The sequence below is a fragment of the Meleagris gallopavo genome, chromosome 5, assembly GCF_905368555.1.
Source record: "Meleagris gallopavo chromosome 5, MGAL_WU_HG_1.1, whole genome shotgun sequence".
Lineage (NCBI taxonomy): Eukaryota > Metazoa > Chordata > Aves > Galliformes > Phasianidae > Meleagris > Meleagris gallopavo.
The window spans coordinates 16,564,039-16,579,429 of record NC_139408.1 but is presented as its reverse complement, the minus strand read 5'-3'; the positions used below and the strand labels follow the sequence as shown (position 1 = coordinate 16,579,429).

At 55.4% G+C, this 15,391-nt stretch overlaps 2 protein-coding genes across 2 annotated transcripts; one reads left to right on the top strand and one right to left on the bottom strand.

The window, feature by feature from the left end:
- The first annotated feature begins 5,492 nt into the window (after window positions 1–5,492).
- On the top strand, window positions 5,493–9,413 carry LRRC55 (leucine rich repeat containing 55). Its single transcript, XM_085224490.1, has 2 exons — window positions 5,493–6,924; window positions 6,998–9,413. Exons 1-2 carry the CDS (start codon window positions 6,282–6,284, stop codon window positions 7,231–7,233), a joined length of 879 nt encoding a protein of 292 aa, XP_085080616.1. The 5' UTR covers window positions 5,493–6,281; the 3' UTR covers window positions 7,234–9,413.
- A 3,229-nt stretch (window positions 9,414–12,642) lies between these two features.
- APLNR (apelin receptor) lies at window positions 12,643–14,110 on the bottom strand. The gene has a single exon (XM_085224489.1). It carries the CDS (start codon window positions 14,018–14,020, stop codon window positions 12,908–12,910), a length of 1,113 nt encoding a protein of 370 aa, XP_085080615.1. The 5' UTR covers window positions 14,021–14,110; the 3' UTR covers window positions 12,643–12,907.
- Window positions 14,111–15,391: the final 1,281 nt, after the last annotated feature.

Here is a 15,391-nt window from a genome sequence, read left to right as displayed (position 1 = left end):
AGCCCATGCAGTGGCTTGGTAATGGCAATGATGCTCAAAGAGCAGGTAAACTAGTTAAGCCCTGCGGAATGTAGTGATGAGGAATATATGAAAAGGGAAAGTCTCCGAGTGACAGCCAAGTCCCACATTGGTCATATTAACCATTCCTTCCCTTCTCTTCAGTTCTCCTTTCTTGGGCTGTGTTCACGAGTACAGCAGAGAGTATGTCATGCCTTAGGTGATACAGGGTGGTACTCTGGGATCTCATATCTCAGGCCAGTAGGTGCAGGGCTGGGGCTTACTTATTTCTGGGTGATTGTTGCTCGAGTGCCTAAGATTGAGAAGAACATCCCCACTCCTATTCCAGTTCAGCCCTGCGCTGCCCAGTGCTGGACCAGTGATGTATGTTTTCCATGTAACTGAATCCACAGATTACCTCATTAGATGCAGCCAAGAAGGCAGTCACTTCAGGATCCTGGTAGAGGAGGAAGCTGGAGGTCAAGCTCTCATTTGGGGCTGGCTGAAGATGCCTGTGTGGAGGAGGAATGAGGTTTCCTGGCAGGATAAAATGGGCTGTGATTTGACATCAGGCTTGGGGAGGAACTGGTTCCATTTCAGCCCAAACTCTGTGCCAGAGCACGCAGCATACATCAAACCACAAACTTGACTTTCTGATGTTGAGCAGGAAGTTCACAGGAGTGCCTTTGCCAAAACCACAGCTGCTGTCAGAGCATTTCAACTCTGAGACAGGTAGTCACTAAAAGACGTGAAGCAGTTTCAGAAGTGGCTGGGCCAAGAAGGTGGCTGAGTCCTGCCAGGCTCTGAGGAAACCTGGGAGGTCTGCTTCCCACTGCAGCCCTAATTTAGGCATCATGCTGGTGCCATTCATTCATCTTTCCTATGATGAAAGCTGGGATTGGCAGGGTGACTGGAAAACTTAAGTGGGTTTGTGCTTAATCAAGCTAGCTGTTTGTGTAGTGGTGCTTCTAGTAATGGGAGAGAAACCAGAGTCATGGGCCTGGTACCATCCCTGAGGGGGATGCCTTGATCTTGGGAGGGCCCCAGAGCGTTGCTACTGACCCTAGGAATGAGTGGAAATATTGGAAGCTTCATCAAAATACAAACCATGATAAAAAACTACAGACAGTGAAGAAAATCCTTGGCATCGAAGGTATGCTTTGGTGTGCTCCCAATCCCAGGGACCAAACACTGAAGCTTCATGTATTTTTCCATTGTTTCACCCTAGTTTTCTGCACCTTCAGCTCTGTTCCTTCCCTTCACAGAGGAGGAGGTCCCATCTGGATCTATAACATGTATCTCAGCTCCAGGTAGTAATTCCTGTGCTCCTCAGGAGGATCAGCCCTGAGCCTATGCAACCAGAGCCTGGCAATGCATGTTGGAAGATACTTTTAGCATTACAAGGATCTCTTCCAAATCTGATGTGCATGGTATCTGTAACAGCTGTATCTGGTTTTGTTTGTTGTTGAATTTCCTTGTTCGCATGTCCCCGGGGGCAATGATGCTGAGAGCAGCTCCAGCTCACTCCAGAGTGAAAAATAAAAATCTCCCAGCTGTAAGTGACAAAATGCAATGCAAATCTCCAAGCTGTTAGTGATAAGATGCCAAAGTGCAGCTGCAGGGCAGTATCCAGCAGTAATGACACAGTGCTGTAGCACGTGAACAGGAAGCCAAGGCGACTGAGCAGCATCCACCCTACTACAGAGTAAGGGCTGGGACAAGGAGCTGATGTTGTGTGAAAGGATAAGTTGAATCCACCTCTGAGAGATTCCCTCTTTCTAAGCTCATTGTCAGGGCTGAGTAGCTGAGTACCCTGGTGAAAAATACAGCCCCTGCTATGGGATGGCTCTATCCCTTCCCAAGAGTACTGTAACTCTTCCATCTGAAAATGAGTTTTCTCTCTTATAGTCTTGTAGTAGAGACTCGTTAATGTAAAAATGTGGTACCAAATTATATCTAGGGAAAGTGCAATAATAAGGGGCAGGCCCCTTTGACTTACAGTCTATGATGCCTCAAGCTATCTTCAGTATCCATAAATAGGCTTCATTTTTTTTTCTCCCAAATGTAGGCTCAGCAGAAGAGTCAAAATACATTCCTGCAGCCTTTCAGATGGTACGCAGAGCATCCTTGCTGTGCCAGCAGGGATGGGAGGAGCTGTGACCTGGGCCGGACACTCGCACATGCCCCAGCCCCTGCTTTGCTTCCTCCTGTTGCCCTCCAGCAGCTTCCTGCTCTGTATTTTCATAAAGCTCCTAGCAACAGGTGAAAGCGCTGTAGTCAAATCCCACAAATTCCTTGTCTGATGCCTACCATCTTACTCATGTGTCTGTGCCTCCTGGGAGCACATCAGTGCTCTCAGATACAGGGTTTGATTTTTTGGGTGGTCCTGTGTGGAGCCAAGGATCCTTGTTGGGTCCCTTCCAACTTGGGATATTCTACGAACTCGGGGTCTAGCCTTGGGTCCTCTGCTTTCCCTGAGCAAAGCAGCCACGTTGCAGAGCTGACTGTGCTCCAACACCACTATCAATCATGGTGTCCAGGGCAGAACCCTCAACACAGCAGTGCAGCACAAGGTTTTTGGTGTCTGTCCAATTGGCCTTCTCCAGTTGCCTTGAAGGAACAAGCCTCCTTTCCTGTAGCTCTTCATGCATCCCCCCATTCTTAAAATCCATCTATGAAAAGGCTTCAAGGGCCCAGAGCAGCAGTGCCAGGGGGAGACCCCCAGCGCTGTGTGACACGTGTCACTACCTGAGCCACGTCCCCACAAGGACAGCACAGCATAGCATCCTACCACGGGGAAGAGGCTGCTCCACCTGAAAGTCCCAAGTCTGGCTCAAGCAAAAAGCTTCAGAAGCTCAGGCAATCTCAGGGCAAAGGACCCAAAATATAGCAGACTCTGCCAGTACCGCTATCAGGGGAAGGGGCAGGAGGGGGAGTAGCCCTGAGGCTGAAATTCAGGCTCAATCGAGGCTCCTCCCAGCAATTGGCACACTCCTGGCAATGAGGAACAGCTGTAAGCAAGCGTAGCTTTTCTGAGACTGAACCTGCAAAAATGAGGTAATGACACGCAGGGCATGAAAAGGAGAGCAGCAGTGCCCCATCTGCAGCTCTTGTCTGCACAACAACCTTCAGTTTTGATGCCATTTGTAGATAAAGGCATTGCAGGAAGGAAAACCATCTACTTCCTTACTGAAACTACAAAGGCAAATCCGACAGGAGCAAAACCTGCTTAGCTGATTACAAAGCATTTAGAAGTTGTAAAACCCTACCTTGGCACAAATGCGCTGTGCTGGGCTCAGAAAGCAGATTTGGGTTCTGGCTTTCTGCCACCAACTCGTAATTGCAAAAAGTGTCAGCCAAACTAAAAATGTCTCTTGGATGGAAAGAGACCCAAAACAAAGTCAAACAAAGCCCTTTGTAAGTATTGCTGTCCGGATCCTGGCAAGATCCTATTTCCTTGAGTCCTAATGGCATTCTGGGCTGGTGTAAGCTTATTAATGGCTGTAGAGTACTTAAATAGAAAAGAAAAAAAAAAGTAAAATAAGAACTAGACTAGAGCACTGAGTTTGATATTGAGGAAACTGGACCAATATGCGTTTTATTACTTATATACTTTCCTTCTCCTCTCCACAGCTTGAGCACATACACTAAATGAAGTGGGCTACTAGGTGATTCCCATAAAAGAGATGAAGCCCATCCTGAGCATGAGGTGAAGTCATTGAGCTGAGCTCCCAAAGCCCCTGCAGGCTCTGAGGGATGAGCCTGGCTGGCGGCTGTGGGTGCACTGCCAGTGCCTTCCCAAAACAAGCAAAGGGAGAAAGCAAACTTGGAGCACTGATCTGAAAAGGCAGCACTCTTCTGCTTGTGTTTTTATGCCATGTGTGCATGTTTTATGGGACTGGGCTCTTGCAAGAGGACTCTGGTTGCCTTTGTTGGTTGACCTGGCAAAGAACAGGAGGATGAAGTGAGAACACTGATGCCTGTCTCTAACAGCAGGTTGCATCTCATGGAATTTCTTAGCTTGGAAGGGACTTCAAAGGTCATTGAGTTCCAGCCTCACTCCCGTGGCTACAGCTGCCCCTACCAGATAAAACTGCCCAGGGCCCCAACCAACCCAGCCTTGAGCACCCCAGGGATGCTTGTGGCCATCTCAGTGGTGCCTCTGTGATGTTGCAGTGAGGCTACTTAGTTGTCACCGACCTCTCCTGCGTTGTGGAAGACAAAGAGGCTCTGAGCTCAGCTCTGCCAGTCGGCCTTGACGGCCATTAACAACCAGCCTCAATCAGGGTTATTTATTCATTAATTTGCTGCAAATGCAGCCCTAAATGGTGGAAATCTCCGTACTAATAGTTGCTCTGGAAGAGATTTGCAGCCAGGCACGGTCTTATCTCTAATTACGTGTCTGGCTGAGCTGCATCTGGCTCCGGGGATGTCTGGTTGTATTTGGCTCCTGGAGCTTCTCTTGAAACCCACTGGGACCCCGGGCAGAGAGCAGTGCCAATTAATACCCACCACAGGGAGAGGCAGCCGCGCGCCGTCTGGCTGCGAGCTGTAGGCGAGGGGGAGTCGTCCCATGGGGAGCAGCCGCCCCGGGCATCCATATGATGCCACAAGGATACAGAAATGGGGTCGGTGGGGCTGGGAAGGAGGCAGCTCTGTGAGAACAGTAGGAGAAAATGAAAGAAATGGGAAAAATACACAAGCAGGCTAGATTTTGAAAGTGCCTCCTTTAGAAAATGTCATACCAGTGTTGTTGCAGTGTTTCCAGAGCATCTTTTTTTTTTTTTTTTTCCTGAAAGAGCTATTTGCATTTAAAGAAGCTGGCTGCAAGTGTGTGGTGGGGGGGGGAGGGAGGAGTACACAAAATACCATATGAAATGAGCAGAGTAACAGTTTTTAAATGGAAACGCAGCCCTTCCACCCCCCTCTCTCCCCCTGGCCACCAGGTCTCTGCAGCCTGGGTTCATTGGGGTGAAGGCAGCTGGGTGAAATCACTCCTAATTTGCTCTTATTTTTTCTTCTAGTGACACGTATTTTGCTTCTGTTTTGAGATCTAGGAAGCCCTGCTTCACCCCATCATACAGGAGTGCTCCCTGGGGCTGGGGGAGCAAGGAGGGCGGCTGGGGACCGGCTGGGGTCACTGCGTGGCCAGGTGCCACCTGTCATCCTCCATCCCACACAGTCGTCCCAAGCAGGATGTCCCCATCACGGGGGCATTGCTCCTCTCTGCCGTCTCCATCGCTCTGCAGCTCCACATCCTGCTCTCCTGTTGCTCAGAGATGTGGAGGCAGTTGCTAAGAGACACCGAAACGTCAGTATCTGGCCCTCAAGGAAAAAAAAAAAAATAGAGAAAGAGAGAGACAAGGGAGGACGAGGAGGAGGAGGGGAGGAAGGAGGTGGGGAAAGACCTGCTCTGATTGCCAGGCTCGGCAGCAGCCTTGGCTGCAGGAGCTGCTCACCCAACTTGACGGACCCCCATCTCACCGCCCGCGGTGCCCCACTTGTCTCCAGGCAGCGTGAGTACCCGGGGACCCCACAGTCCCCCAGCACTATTGGAGGGATTGGTGGCCGTGGCAGGGAAGGAGGGCAGCAGGGGCGGTGGTTTCCCCTGCACAATGGGTGAGATGGGGAAAGAATGGAGCTGGGGAGGGCATGGGCGTGCTGGGTGAGGGAGGAAGGAGCTAAGATGGCCAAGCAGCGGGGGCAGAGCAGGCCGGCAGTGGGGCTGCCGAGGCGAGGGATGCTGTGCGCTGGGAGGGGGCTATCCCTGCGGGGGCTGGCAAAGAAGGCATGCCTGGCAACAGCAGGCAGAGCGTTGACGGTGGGGACCCCCCTGGCTCTGCTAGGACAAGCCAAGCTGAGTCGGTGGGGCTGGGCCCTCCGTTTGGCTAAAACCATGGGGGCTGGACGAGGAGGGGCATGGGTCCATGGAGATGGTGTGGACGCCCCATGAGCCGCACAGCTCCCAGCAGGGCTTGCTGCTAGCTTGGATTTCTCTCACCCCTCTTTTCTGCAGGCAGCTGCAAGCAGCCCGCACCGGCCCTGTGGGGAGGCTCAGTGGGCCCCGAATGTTTGTGGGATGCCCTAAGCGTCGCTTTGCTAGCTCAGAGCCTGGGTGCGGTCCCAAGTGCTTCCTCCACCACTGCCAGTAGACTTTGCTGGGTGACCCTTTCCCCAGCCGGGATGGCCACCACACTGTGATGGGCAGAGGATGCTGTTGCGGTGCAGCCGGCAGGCTGTCCCCGCACTGAGGCCTGCCGGCATGGCACACTGCAGGCTCTGAGATGGGCCTGGGGGCAGGCCGCCGGCCCGCCATGCTGCTGAGCCCCTGGCTGGTGGCGGTGGTGGCGGTGGTGGTGGCGGGCGCTGGTGCAGGCTGCCCAGTGCTGTGTACGTGCCGCGGGCAGGCGGTGGACTGCAGCGGGCAGCGTCTCTTCTCGGTGCCCGCCGAGCTGCCCTTGGACACCGGCAACCTCAGCCTGGCCCACAACCGCATCGCCAGCATCCCGCTGGGCTACCTGGCCTGCTACGCCCAGCTGCGCGTCCTCGACCTGCGCAACAACTCGCTGGCTGCACTGCCCGCCAGGCTGTTCCTGGGCGCCCGCCGCCTCACCCACCTGGACCTCAGCTACAACAACTTCAGCCTGGTGACGGCCGACATGTTCCTGGAGGCCAGCGAGCTGCTGCGCCTCGACCTCAGCCACAACCCCTGGCTGTGCACGGTGCACCCCAGGGCCTTCCGCGGGCTGGCGCAGCTGCGGGAGCTGGACCTCAGCTACGGGGGGCTGTCGGCCCTCAGCCTGGACGCGTTGGAGGGGCTGACGGGGTTGGTGACCCTCCGGATCGGCGGCAACCCCTGGGTGTGCGGCTGCGCAATGGAGCCCTTCCTCAAGTGGCTGAAGAGCCGCATCCAGCTCTGCACATCAGGTAGGTGGCCCCAACATCAGCTCCGCATCCCCATTGGTGGTGTTGCCAGCTGCTAATGTCACTCTCCCGGCAGATTCGCAGCTGGCCAAGTGCCAGGCTCCCCCCGAGGTGAAGGAGGTGCCCCTCTTCTCGCTGACAGAGGAGAGCTTCAAGGCGTGCCACCTCACCCTGACCCTGGATGACTATCTCTTCATCGCCTTTGTGGGCTTCGTGGTCTCCATCGCGTCGGTGGCCACCAACTTCCTGCTGGGCATCACGGCCAACTGCTGTCACCGCTGGAGCAAAGCCAGCGAGGACGAGGAGGTTTAGGTATGGCTGGGGAGGCTGGGACGGGGGCTCACCCCTCTGCCCCCAGCCAACCCAGCCTCCCCTGCTCCCCGCCCCAGCCCCACTGCCTGGCGGGGACACTGTGCCTTGTCCTTGTCCCCTCCCGCTGTCCCCTGTGCCTGGTTGTTGTGGGGAGACGGGGGAACAGTTCCTCTTCTTTTGCCCCAAAATGGGGGATTTTCACTCTGGCTGGTGCCCCCCAGGACCACTGTCACCACCATGAACATGGGCTAAACTTGAAGCCCCAGCTGCTGGGACAGTGGAGGTGGCAGCAGGGGGCACAGGGGAGACCCCAGGCCAGGAGCTCGGGGAGACAGAGCAGGGTCTGCAGCTGGAGCAAACTCCCATGTGGGAAAGAACCCCAAAAGCAGCACGTGCCTTGGGGGATACTGATGCCCACTGTCTGGGGAGAAAACCACAGAAATCGCCGCTTTCAGCCCAAAAACCGCACTGGTGAAGCAAGAGCCGGCAGCTTCCTGTTCCCCAAATCCAGCTTGTTCTCTGCAGCTAAGGGCCAAGCCCAGGACATGACGCTTATTGGGGACAGCCCCTGGTGCTGGTGACACTTGCCACAACTTGGACATGCAGACAGCACCAGGGCCACAAGCGTTGAAGCCCCGCAAGCATCTCCTTTTACCAGCCACTTCCTGCTCCTTCTCCTTCTCCTCCTAAGTCTTGTGCAGGTTTTGGCCCATACCTGGCACCCAGCCTGGCCAGACAGCTTGGGGAACCATTGTTGGGAGGCAAAAGGAACTCCAAAGAAATGAAAAAAAGAAGAAAAACCCACAAAGCTACCGGCCTCTCTGTCCAAGCAGGGTGGCCGCTGCTCTCGTGTGCGTTTTACGCTATCTTCATGGCCATCCCTGCAGGGCATAGGGCTGAAGACTGACACTTCCACTCCAGCTGTAAAACTCCCGCGGTCACGTAGCACTTTGCTGCCAAGATACGTTTGCTCCCATCCTTGCCCTCTGGGGGACTCTGCTTGAGACAGCCCCTGTACCTCACCCCTTACACCCTCCCTAGAGCCATCCTCCTGCCAGATGCAGCTCAAGGAGGGGCTTCCCGTGAGCTGTTCAGTTTTCTCACTGTGTTGCCCATGGGTGTAGCTGGAGTGTAGATGTGCCATTTATAAACAAACTGAACCAAACCAAAACCAAAACAAAACCACAAGAAAAATGGAGAAAAATAAGGTAACTTCTGGCGTGGTGACCCCAATCCCATGCTGGACCAGGAGCCCTGACTGCAGCATGGAGAGAAGGCTGGGTGCACATCACAGCAGTGCCTGTGCCATGGATCCATGGCAAGGCTGAACCTCTGGCAATGTTGTAGCTCCAGGCTGCACCCCACAAATCCCATGCCTGTAGGAGAGTAGAGCCCGCCCATGTTGTTTCCTGGGATAAGGGCACTCAGAATCCCTTTTTTCCCTCTTTTCTTTCTTTTTGCTAAGTCTTCTCTCTCCCCACCAAAGCAGCCTCTGAAGAGAATGGACAAAACGTGCATTTCCTCTGGCAGTTCCAGACCCCACTATTGGATGATAGAGGAGAAAGTGTAAATGCTAAGCTCCCAGTATCCACGAATTCATCCAGGCCCATTTTCTGCCTTTCTGAAGCAAAAAGGCCTACCTTTCACATCTTGACTTCCGGCACAGGGTGGGCAGGGGACCAAGGATGTTGATTATCTGCCACTTTTGTCCAACAGCAGCTGGTGCTGGTGCCTGGCTCTGGGTGCTGGGTCCCCACACCACTGTCCCTGTGTCATGGCCATGTCCTGTCCTGCAGCTTGAGGATTGCAGGGCGTGGGGGCAGCCGCTGGCCTCCTCCTGTCCTCTCTGTCCTTCATCTTTTTCCTTTCCATTCCCTCTTCCCTTCTCTTCCCTTCTCTCTTTTCTTCTCCTCTTTCTATCCCTGTGTCTTTCCTCCTTTTCCCTCTCCTCTCCCCTTCCCCACGCTATGTCAAGCACTGCCAGACGGGGAAGGAGAGGGGGAAAACGCCGAGTTTGAGTCCCCCGGACTTTGTACAGAACACATTTTATAAACGTGTACTTTTGTAACAGTGAGCACTTTTTCAGAGCTGAACCTCAACAATAAAGAGCATCAGTGCAGCCTGAGTCAAGGCCAGGGTGGGCACATGGGCGTGCGGCAGCGGGGGCATGCAGGGCCAGCCGGGAAGGAGGTGGAAAACAACCTGCAGAAGGCATCAACCATGTTTTCCCCTCCCTGTGCTTCCTGTTATTCCTCCGACAGCACCTCCCAGCATGCAGGGCCCAGCTGTCAGTGGTCAGGTCACGGCAGTGTCACCCAGCTCCCTGGGACAGCTGGGCCCCTCAGATGGGGACCACAGGGCTGTTCCTATGTGCTGGGGCCCAAAGGTCGGGCAGCAGCTGTGCCACGTCCTGTCGGTACACATTGCTCTGGGACAGTGCTGCTGAATGGTGGCAGCCCCAGTGCTGGCATACCTTCCCCACTGCCCACCCCACAGCTATGCATTTGGCAGAGGGTGACTGTGTACAGGACCATCCTATGTGCTGGGGACTGGCAGAACCCAGCTCAGCCTCTGCAGGGTGCCGAGTGTTCTCCTGTGGCCCCTCCTGTCCTGCTGTGCCCAGCCAGCCTGCCACTAATATCACCTGCCAACCAGCCACTGCCCACCCATCCTTCCATCCATGCCTCCAGTCCCCCTGCCCACGTACCCACCTCTCTATCCCTCCTTCCATCCGTCTGTCCCTCCCTCCATCCTCCACTCATCCATCCATCTCTCCAGCCATCTGTTTGTCCATCCTTGCATCACTCCCTCCACTCTTCCCATCCCCCTAGCAATGAATCCGCCTTTCCAACTCTCCCATTCTAACCTATTCCCACTCCTTCAAACTCATCCCGCCATTACTTCTAAAATGTGCCCTTCCAAAGCCTGTAGGGCTTCCCAAGCCCTTTTTTCTCCTAACATAGATCCCAAAGGGCTGCCCAATGCAGGCACAAATTTTGTGTAGTGGCTTGCAACGTTATGCAACGGGGACAAAACAGGGCAAACAATGACCAAAATTTCCCCCTTGCTGTCTTCTCTTGGGCAGAGCAGAGGAAAGCAGACATTTTTCACCTGATAATTATTTTCTTGGCTATTTCTAAGTTGCGAGGTCTGTTGAAACCTCCTCTGCTCAGTGAGTAAGCGCACTTCTGACAAATCCACATTTCCAGGTCAAATCAGGGCTGCCCCCTCCCCATCGCGGTGCTGGGCCCCCCACCTGGGGCTGCAGGCAAAGCAGAATCCCCTCTGTTCCACCATTTGCTTTGGGGAGGAAAGCGTGAAAGCGTCAACAAGGAGGTGACTTCAAAGGCAAACCAGGACACCTGGGGACATCGGCCAGCTTAGCGCGCTGTGAGATTATTTTTGCACCCCCGGCGGGACGTGGGACTGAGCCTCCCAGTTGGAATGAACTGAGAGGCTCCTGGGGCTGCTGTCCCCATCCCCTCCCACCCCTACTGCTTAATCCATCAGCCCTATCTCACCGCTGCAGCCTGTGCACACATTTGGCTCAACCCCATGCGGAATAACCTTTTTGCCAAAGCCTCATCCACACCATACATGACTTGGGGTCAACCAGCCCCCCATGCCAGCACCTCCACTGCAGGAGTGGGCTGCAGCAAGTGAAAGCATCACATTTTGGGGTGCATCTGACCCAAATCCACTCCACTCCCTGACACTTCCAAAGAATGCTCCTGGCTGCACAGGGATCCAGCAGGAGCTCCCATCCCCCTCACTGTGTGTCCCTCCATCCCCCTCTATCTTTCCTCCTCATCTTTCCTACACTGCCTTTCCCCCAGCACTGCTGCAGGAAGGCAACACCTTCCTTATCTCCTTCCGACGGTTGGTCCGAGCCTGCTGCCCCTTCCCCCTCTCCGGCCTTGTTTTTCTGAAGTGTCCCTGCATTTCCCCCCAGAGACTCCTCAACTGAACATTTCCCTCCTCCAAGGGAAAGGGAAATCTCCAAAAGCCGGATAGAAAGTCCACAGTTCCCGTCTCCGCTGGCAGGACGCCCTGCATCGATTTCCGCACCCGGACACCCTGCCCGGGAGGAAGCTGCCCCTGCTGGGCTCCAAAACAGGGCCCCAGTGCCCCCCTTCCTTGCCAGTTTATTTAAGGCTGGTGGCTGGAGCTAGGGATGGATGGATGGATGGATGGATGGATGGATGGATGGATGGACGGATGGACGGACGGATGGATGGATGGACGGACGGACGGACAGATGGAGGATGGGGTCTTGGGGATTTGGAAGGATGGGTAGAGGGATGGATGGATGGATGGATGGAGGGAAGGAGGGAGGGATGGAAGAGTGAATGAGCAGGAACTGGGGATCTCTTTTTCTTGCTTTTTCCAAAAAAGTGAGGCTGAAAGAAATCTTGAATGTAAACACACTTCTCCCCCAAATTTTCCTTTGGGCTGTGGCCTCAGATGCTGCATTTCCACCCCAATCCCCCTGGCTTTAAGCCTAAGAGAGAAACCAAGGTGAAACCTCAATCAGCCCCAACCAGGGTTCAAAGCCATAGACTGCCCTCTTGGCTTGCGCCCAGTTTGCACCCAAACCACAGCTTTATCCAAACCACAGCTCCAAGGCCACCTCCTCTATTAACTTCGCTAAGACAAAGGGCCTTCCCCAAGGGGTGATATGGTTGGCTGGGCTGGAGCCCAAAATGATGCCGTGGCAATGGGAAGGTCAACACAAACCCCACAGCCCCACCGCCAAACAACGGGAAGCTCTACAAGGAACTCAGTAATGATCCTGCATCCTTTCCAAGTGGGAACAAAAGCTGAGGAGACAGGATAGTTAATCGTGAGTAAATGAAGGATGCAAATAGCAAATAGGGTGAAGATTTATTTAAAGCGAAGGCTCAGGAAGCGTCTGGGGCTGGAGATGGAAATGAGAGGAGCATGTTTTGGTGGCTCATCAAAATCCCAGGCTATCGTGGGCCATTGTCCTGCCTGGTGCCAGGGGAGAGTGAGGAAGGACACGGCTGGGGATAGGGAAGGTGCAGCCCCATGGCAGCCCCATCCCATGCTGAGCTGGGGGCAGTGGTGGCCAGGCTGGGGCAATGTCTCCTGGCTCTGTGGGCATCAAAGCCCTGGGTGAGTCACCTGGGGTGGATCTGGCCTCAGATAAAGGTAAAAACCTGAAAAAGGGATTTGGTAGGAAAGGACCTGATGCAATCAGGCACTCAATGAGCTCCCACCCTGTGAGCAGGGTGATCTGAGGAGGTGGAGTTCCCTGGGTTCTGAGGTGCACAGAAATGCCTCTGTGTGCACACCCCCCCCAACCCTTCCTGGACCAGTATAGCCCCCACCCCTCTCCACCAACCCTTCCCCCAACTCCCCCCCCAGGAATCACACAAACCCTACACCTTTTTGTTTTATGTAACCAAAATTCATTTATTTGTCACAAATCCCACAGCTTGGCCGTGCCCCTGCCCAAACCCCCCCGGGGGACGAGGGGAGCCCACCCAGCCCGTGCTTCAATTTCCTCCCACACCTCCCGCAAGCAAGGACAGGGCTCCCCAAAGCAAGCCAGGCTCTGAGGCACCAAGAGGAGGGGAGGGGGGGGTCCCTATATATGCAGGGGCCGCCCCCAAGGAGACCAGCTCGGGGGGCTGCCAGGGAGGGGGGGGGTTCAGGCGCGGAAGAGCGTCTCCTGGGTGGCAGGGTCCAGCTTGCCCCCCATAGCCAGGGCCCCCTTGCCTCCAGGGGGGTGGCTGTGCCCTGAGGAGAAGCTGCCCGAGCGCTCGGCCCCGGGCCCGGGGGGACGGCAGCAGAGCAGCGCGGCACAGGCACGGCGGAAATGGGGGTCGAAGAAGGCGTAGAGGAAAGGATTGAGGCAACTGTTGATGTAGGCGATGCCGGTGCAGTAGGGATGGAAGTTGTTGAGGAAGGCGTGCAGGCCGCAGGACCAGGGCAGCACCTCCAGGTCCATCAGGACGTAGAGGGTCTTGACCAGGTGGAAGGGCAGCCAGCAGCCGCCAAATGCGGCCACCAGCACGGCGATGATGGTCAGCAGCCGCTTGCGCTTGCGGGGCCCCTCTGCCCGCTCGCGGCGAAAGTGGGTGGCCACGGTGCGGGCGATGAAGAAGTAGCAGGTCAGCATGACAGTGAAGGGGGCCACGAAGCCCAGCAGCGTGGAGGAGAGCCCCAGCCCCACCTCCCAGGCAGCCTCGGTCCCCGGCGCCGCCAGGCCCCCGTAGTCCATGTAGCAGGTGACCTTAGTGTCCCCCCCCAGCGCGGCCGCCTGCCGCAGCACCAGGGCCGGCAGGGCCAGCAGGGCTGCCAGCACCCACAGGGCCACGGTGGCCAGCAGCCCGCTCACCCGTGAGCGCAGCTTGGCCGTGGCCAGCGGCCGCACGATGGCCAGGTAGCGGTCGAAGCTGAGACCCGTCAGGCAGAAGACGCTGGCGTACATGTTGACGAAGACCAGGTAGCTGCTGACCTTGCAGGCGGCCGTGCCGAAGGGCCAGTGGTAGCCTAGCCAGGCGTAGGCAGCCCACAGCGGCAGTGTGACCACGAAGGTGAGGTCGGCGGCGGCCAGGTTGGCGATGAAGGTGTCAGCTGAGCGCCGCCGCTCCCGCCCGCCCTTGAAGATGGTCCAGAGCACCAGGCCGTTGCCCGCCGTGCCCAGCAGGAAGACCAGCAGGTAGATGGTGGGCAGCAGGGCCAGCGACAAACCCCACTCCTCATACTCGCAATCGGTCTCGTTGTCCCCTTCGGGGTAGGTGTACCCCGTCTCCTCCATGCCGCCAGCCGGGTTGGGTGCAGCTCAGCTCATCCCCAGGCTCACCGCCGACCTCCTCCGGCCCTCTGAGCCCAGCCCAGCGAATCCCACCGCGTTACCTCCCCTTCCTCCCCGCCCTCCGCCCCCCTCCTCCTCAGTAGGATGGACAGGATGGGGAAGCCCCGTGGGAAATTTCACAGCTCCCCCCCCGCCTCCCATCTGGCTCTCACCCAGGTGTCAACACATCAGCCCAACAGATAACCCCACTCCCCCCCACACACGGGCTTGGTGCTGCAGCCCCACAGCCAAGCATGGGTCTGCCGCCCTGCAGGGACCTGGAAATTGGATTTCACATTTGGCATTTTGCACTGGGGCTGCTGCACCTGGGATGGCTGCATTTTGCATTTGTGATAACTTTGCACTTGGGACCTGGCACTCGTTGCTTCGCACTCAGGATCTTGCATTTTGCATTTGAGGTTTGGTGTTTTGCAGTCATGCGTGGCACAGAGGGGGTCCAAATTGCCAGGGCCACACGCTGAGCACGGCGTGCCCAGGAGCCTGTTGTGCGCTGACACCTTCCCATGAGCGAACAAAGCTGGAAAGTTCACCTCCAAAGAAAGAACCACTGGGAGAGAGCAAGAGGAAGGCACTGGCAGGCTGCAGAACAGAACTGTCCCACTACGGCTTCACTCTCATGATTGCAGCTTTTGGTCGGGAAGCTGCTGGCTTCCCGATGCCAAGGTCTGTGGCTGATAAGCCTCCAGCTTCAGCTGGGCTGAGAGAGGCAAAGGGTTGGAGCTCAGAGCCTGAAAAACGGAGCCACAATGTGCCTTTTGCCCTTAGAACCGATGAATGAACAGAGGGATCTGTGCAGCCAAAAGTAGAGGCAAATTCATTGGGCTGCTGAAACACAGGGCAGCCCCAAGTGGTCTCTGAAATTAGGGAGGAAAGGACCAAAATCTGACTCAGCCCTGTGAGAACAAATGGGACATAATCAGGCTGGAGAGGGAGATAACGAATAATGAAATATTTCAATTACCTGGGACAGAGTCAGCTTCGGAAGCTCAAGTTAACCCCGTGAGGTAGGGAGGTTGCAGCACTGCTAAAGCCTGCGGTGCTTGCAGGAATTAGAGACAAAGATTTTAAAACTCAGTGCGTGTGATGGCTGCTGACTCAGATTAAAGTAATAAGGGGTTTTTTTTTGAAGAAGAAGAAGAGACAGAACTGTGCAAAACCCAAAGGCACATAAAGCTGTTAGTTAAGACAGACGATAAATTGAATAAAACAGGGAAATAAAAGAAAATGTTAATTAGACCCTTGGTATCACCAGAAATTGCTACAAAGGGAGATGTTCCAGCGTGGGGAATGAGGATCACTATTAATAACGCTCCC

Bases quoted from the DNA above. Each gene is read 5' to 3' on its own strand.
- LRRC55 (XM_085224490.1), top strand. From the start codon at position 6,282: ATGGGCCTGGGGGCAGGCCGCCGGCCCGCCATGCTGCTGAGCCCCTGG. The intron at 6,925-6,997 runs GTAGGTGGCCCC...CTCTCCCGGCAG, and splicing joins CATCCAGCTCTGCACATCAG to ATTCGCAGCTGGCCAAGTGC.
- APLNR (XM_085224489.1), bottom strand. From the start codon at position 14,020: ATGGAGGAGACGGGGTACACCTACCCCGAAGGGGACAACGAGACCGAT.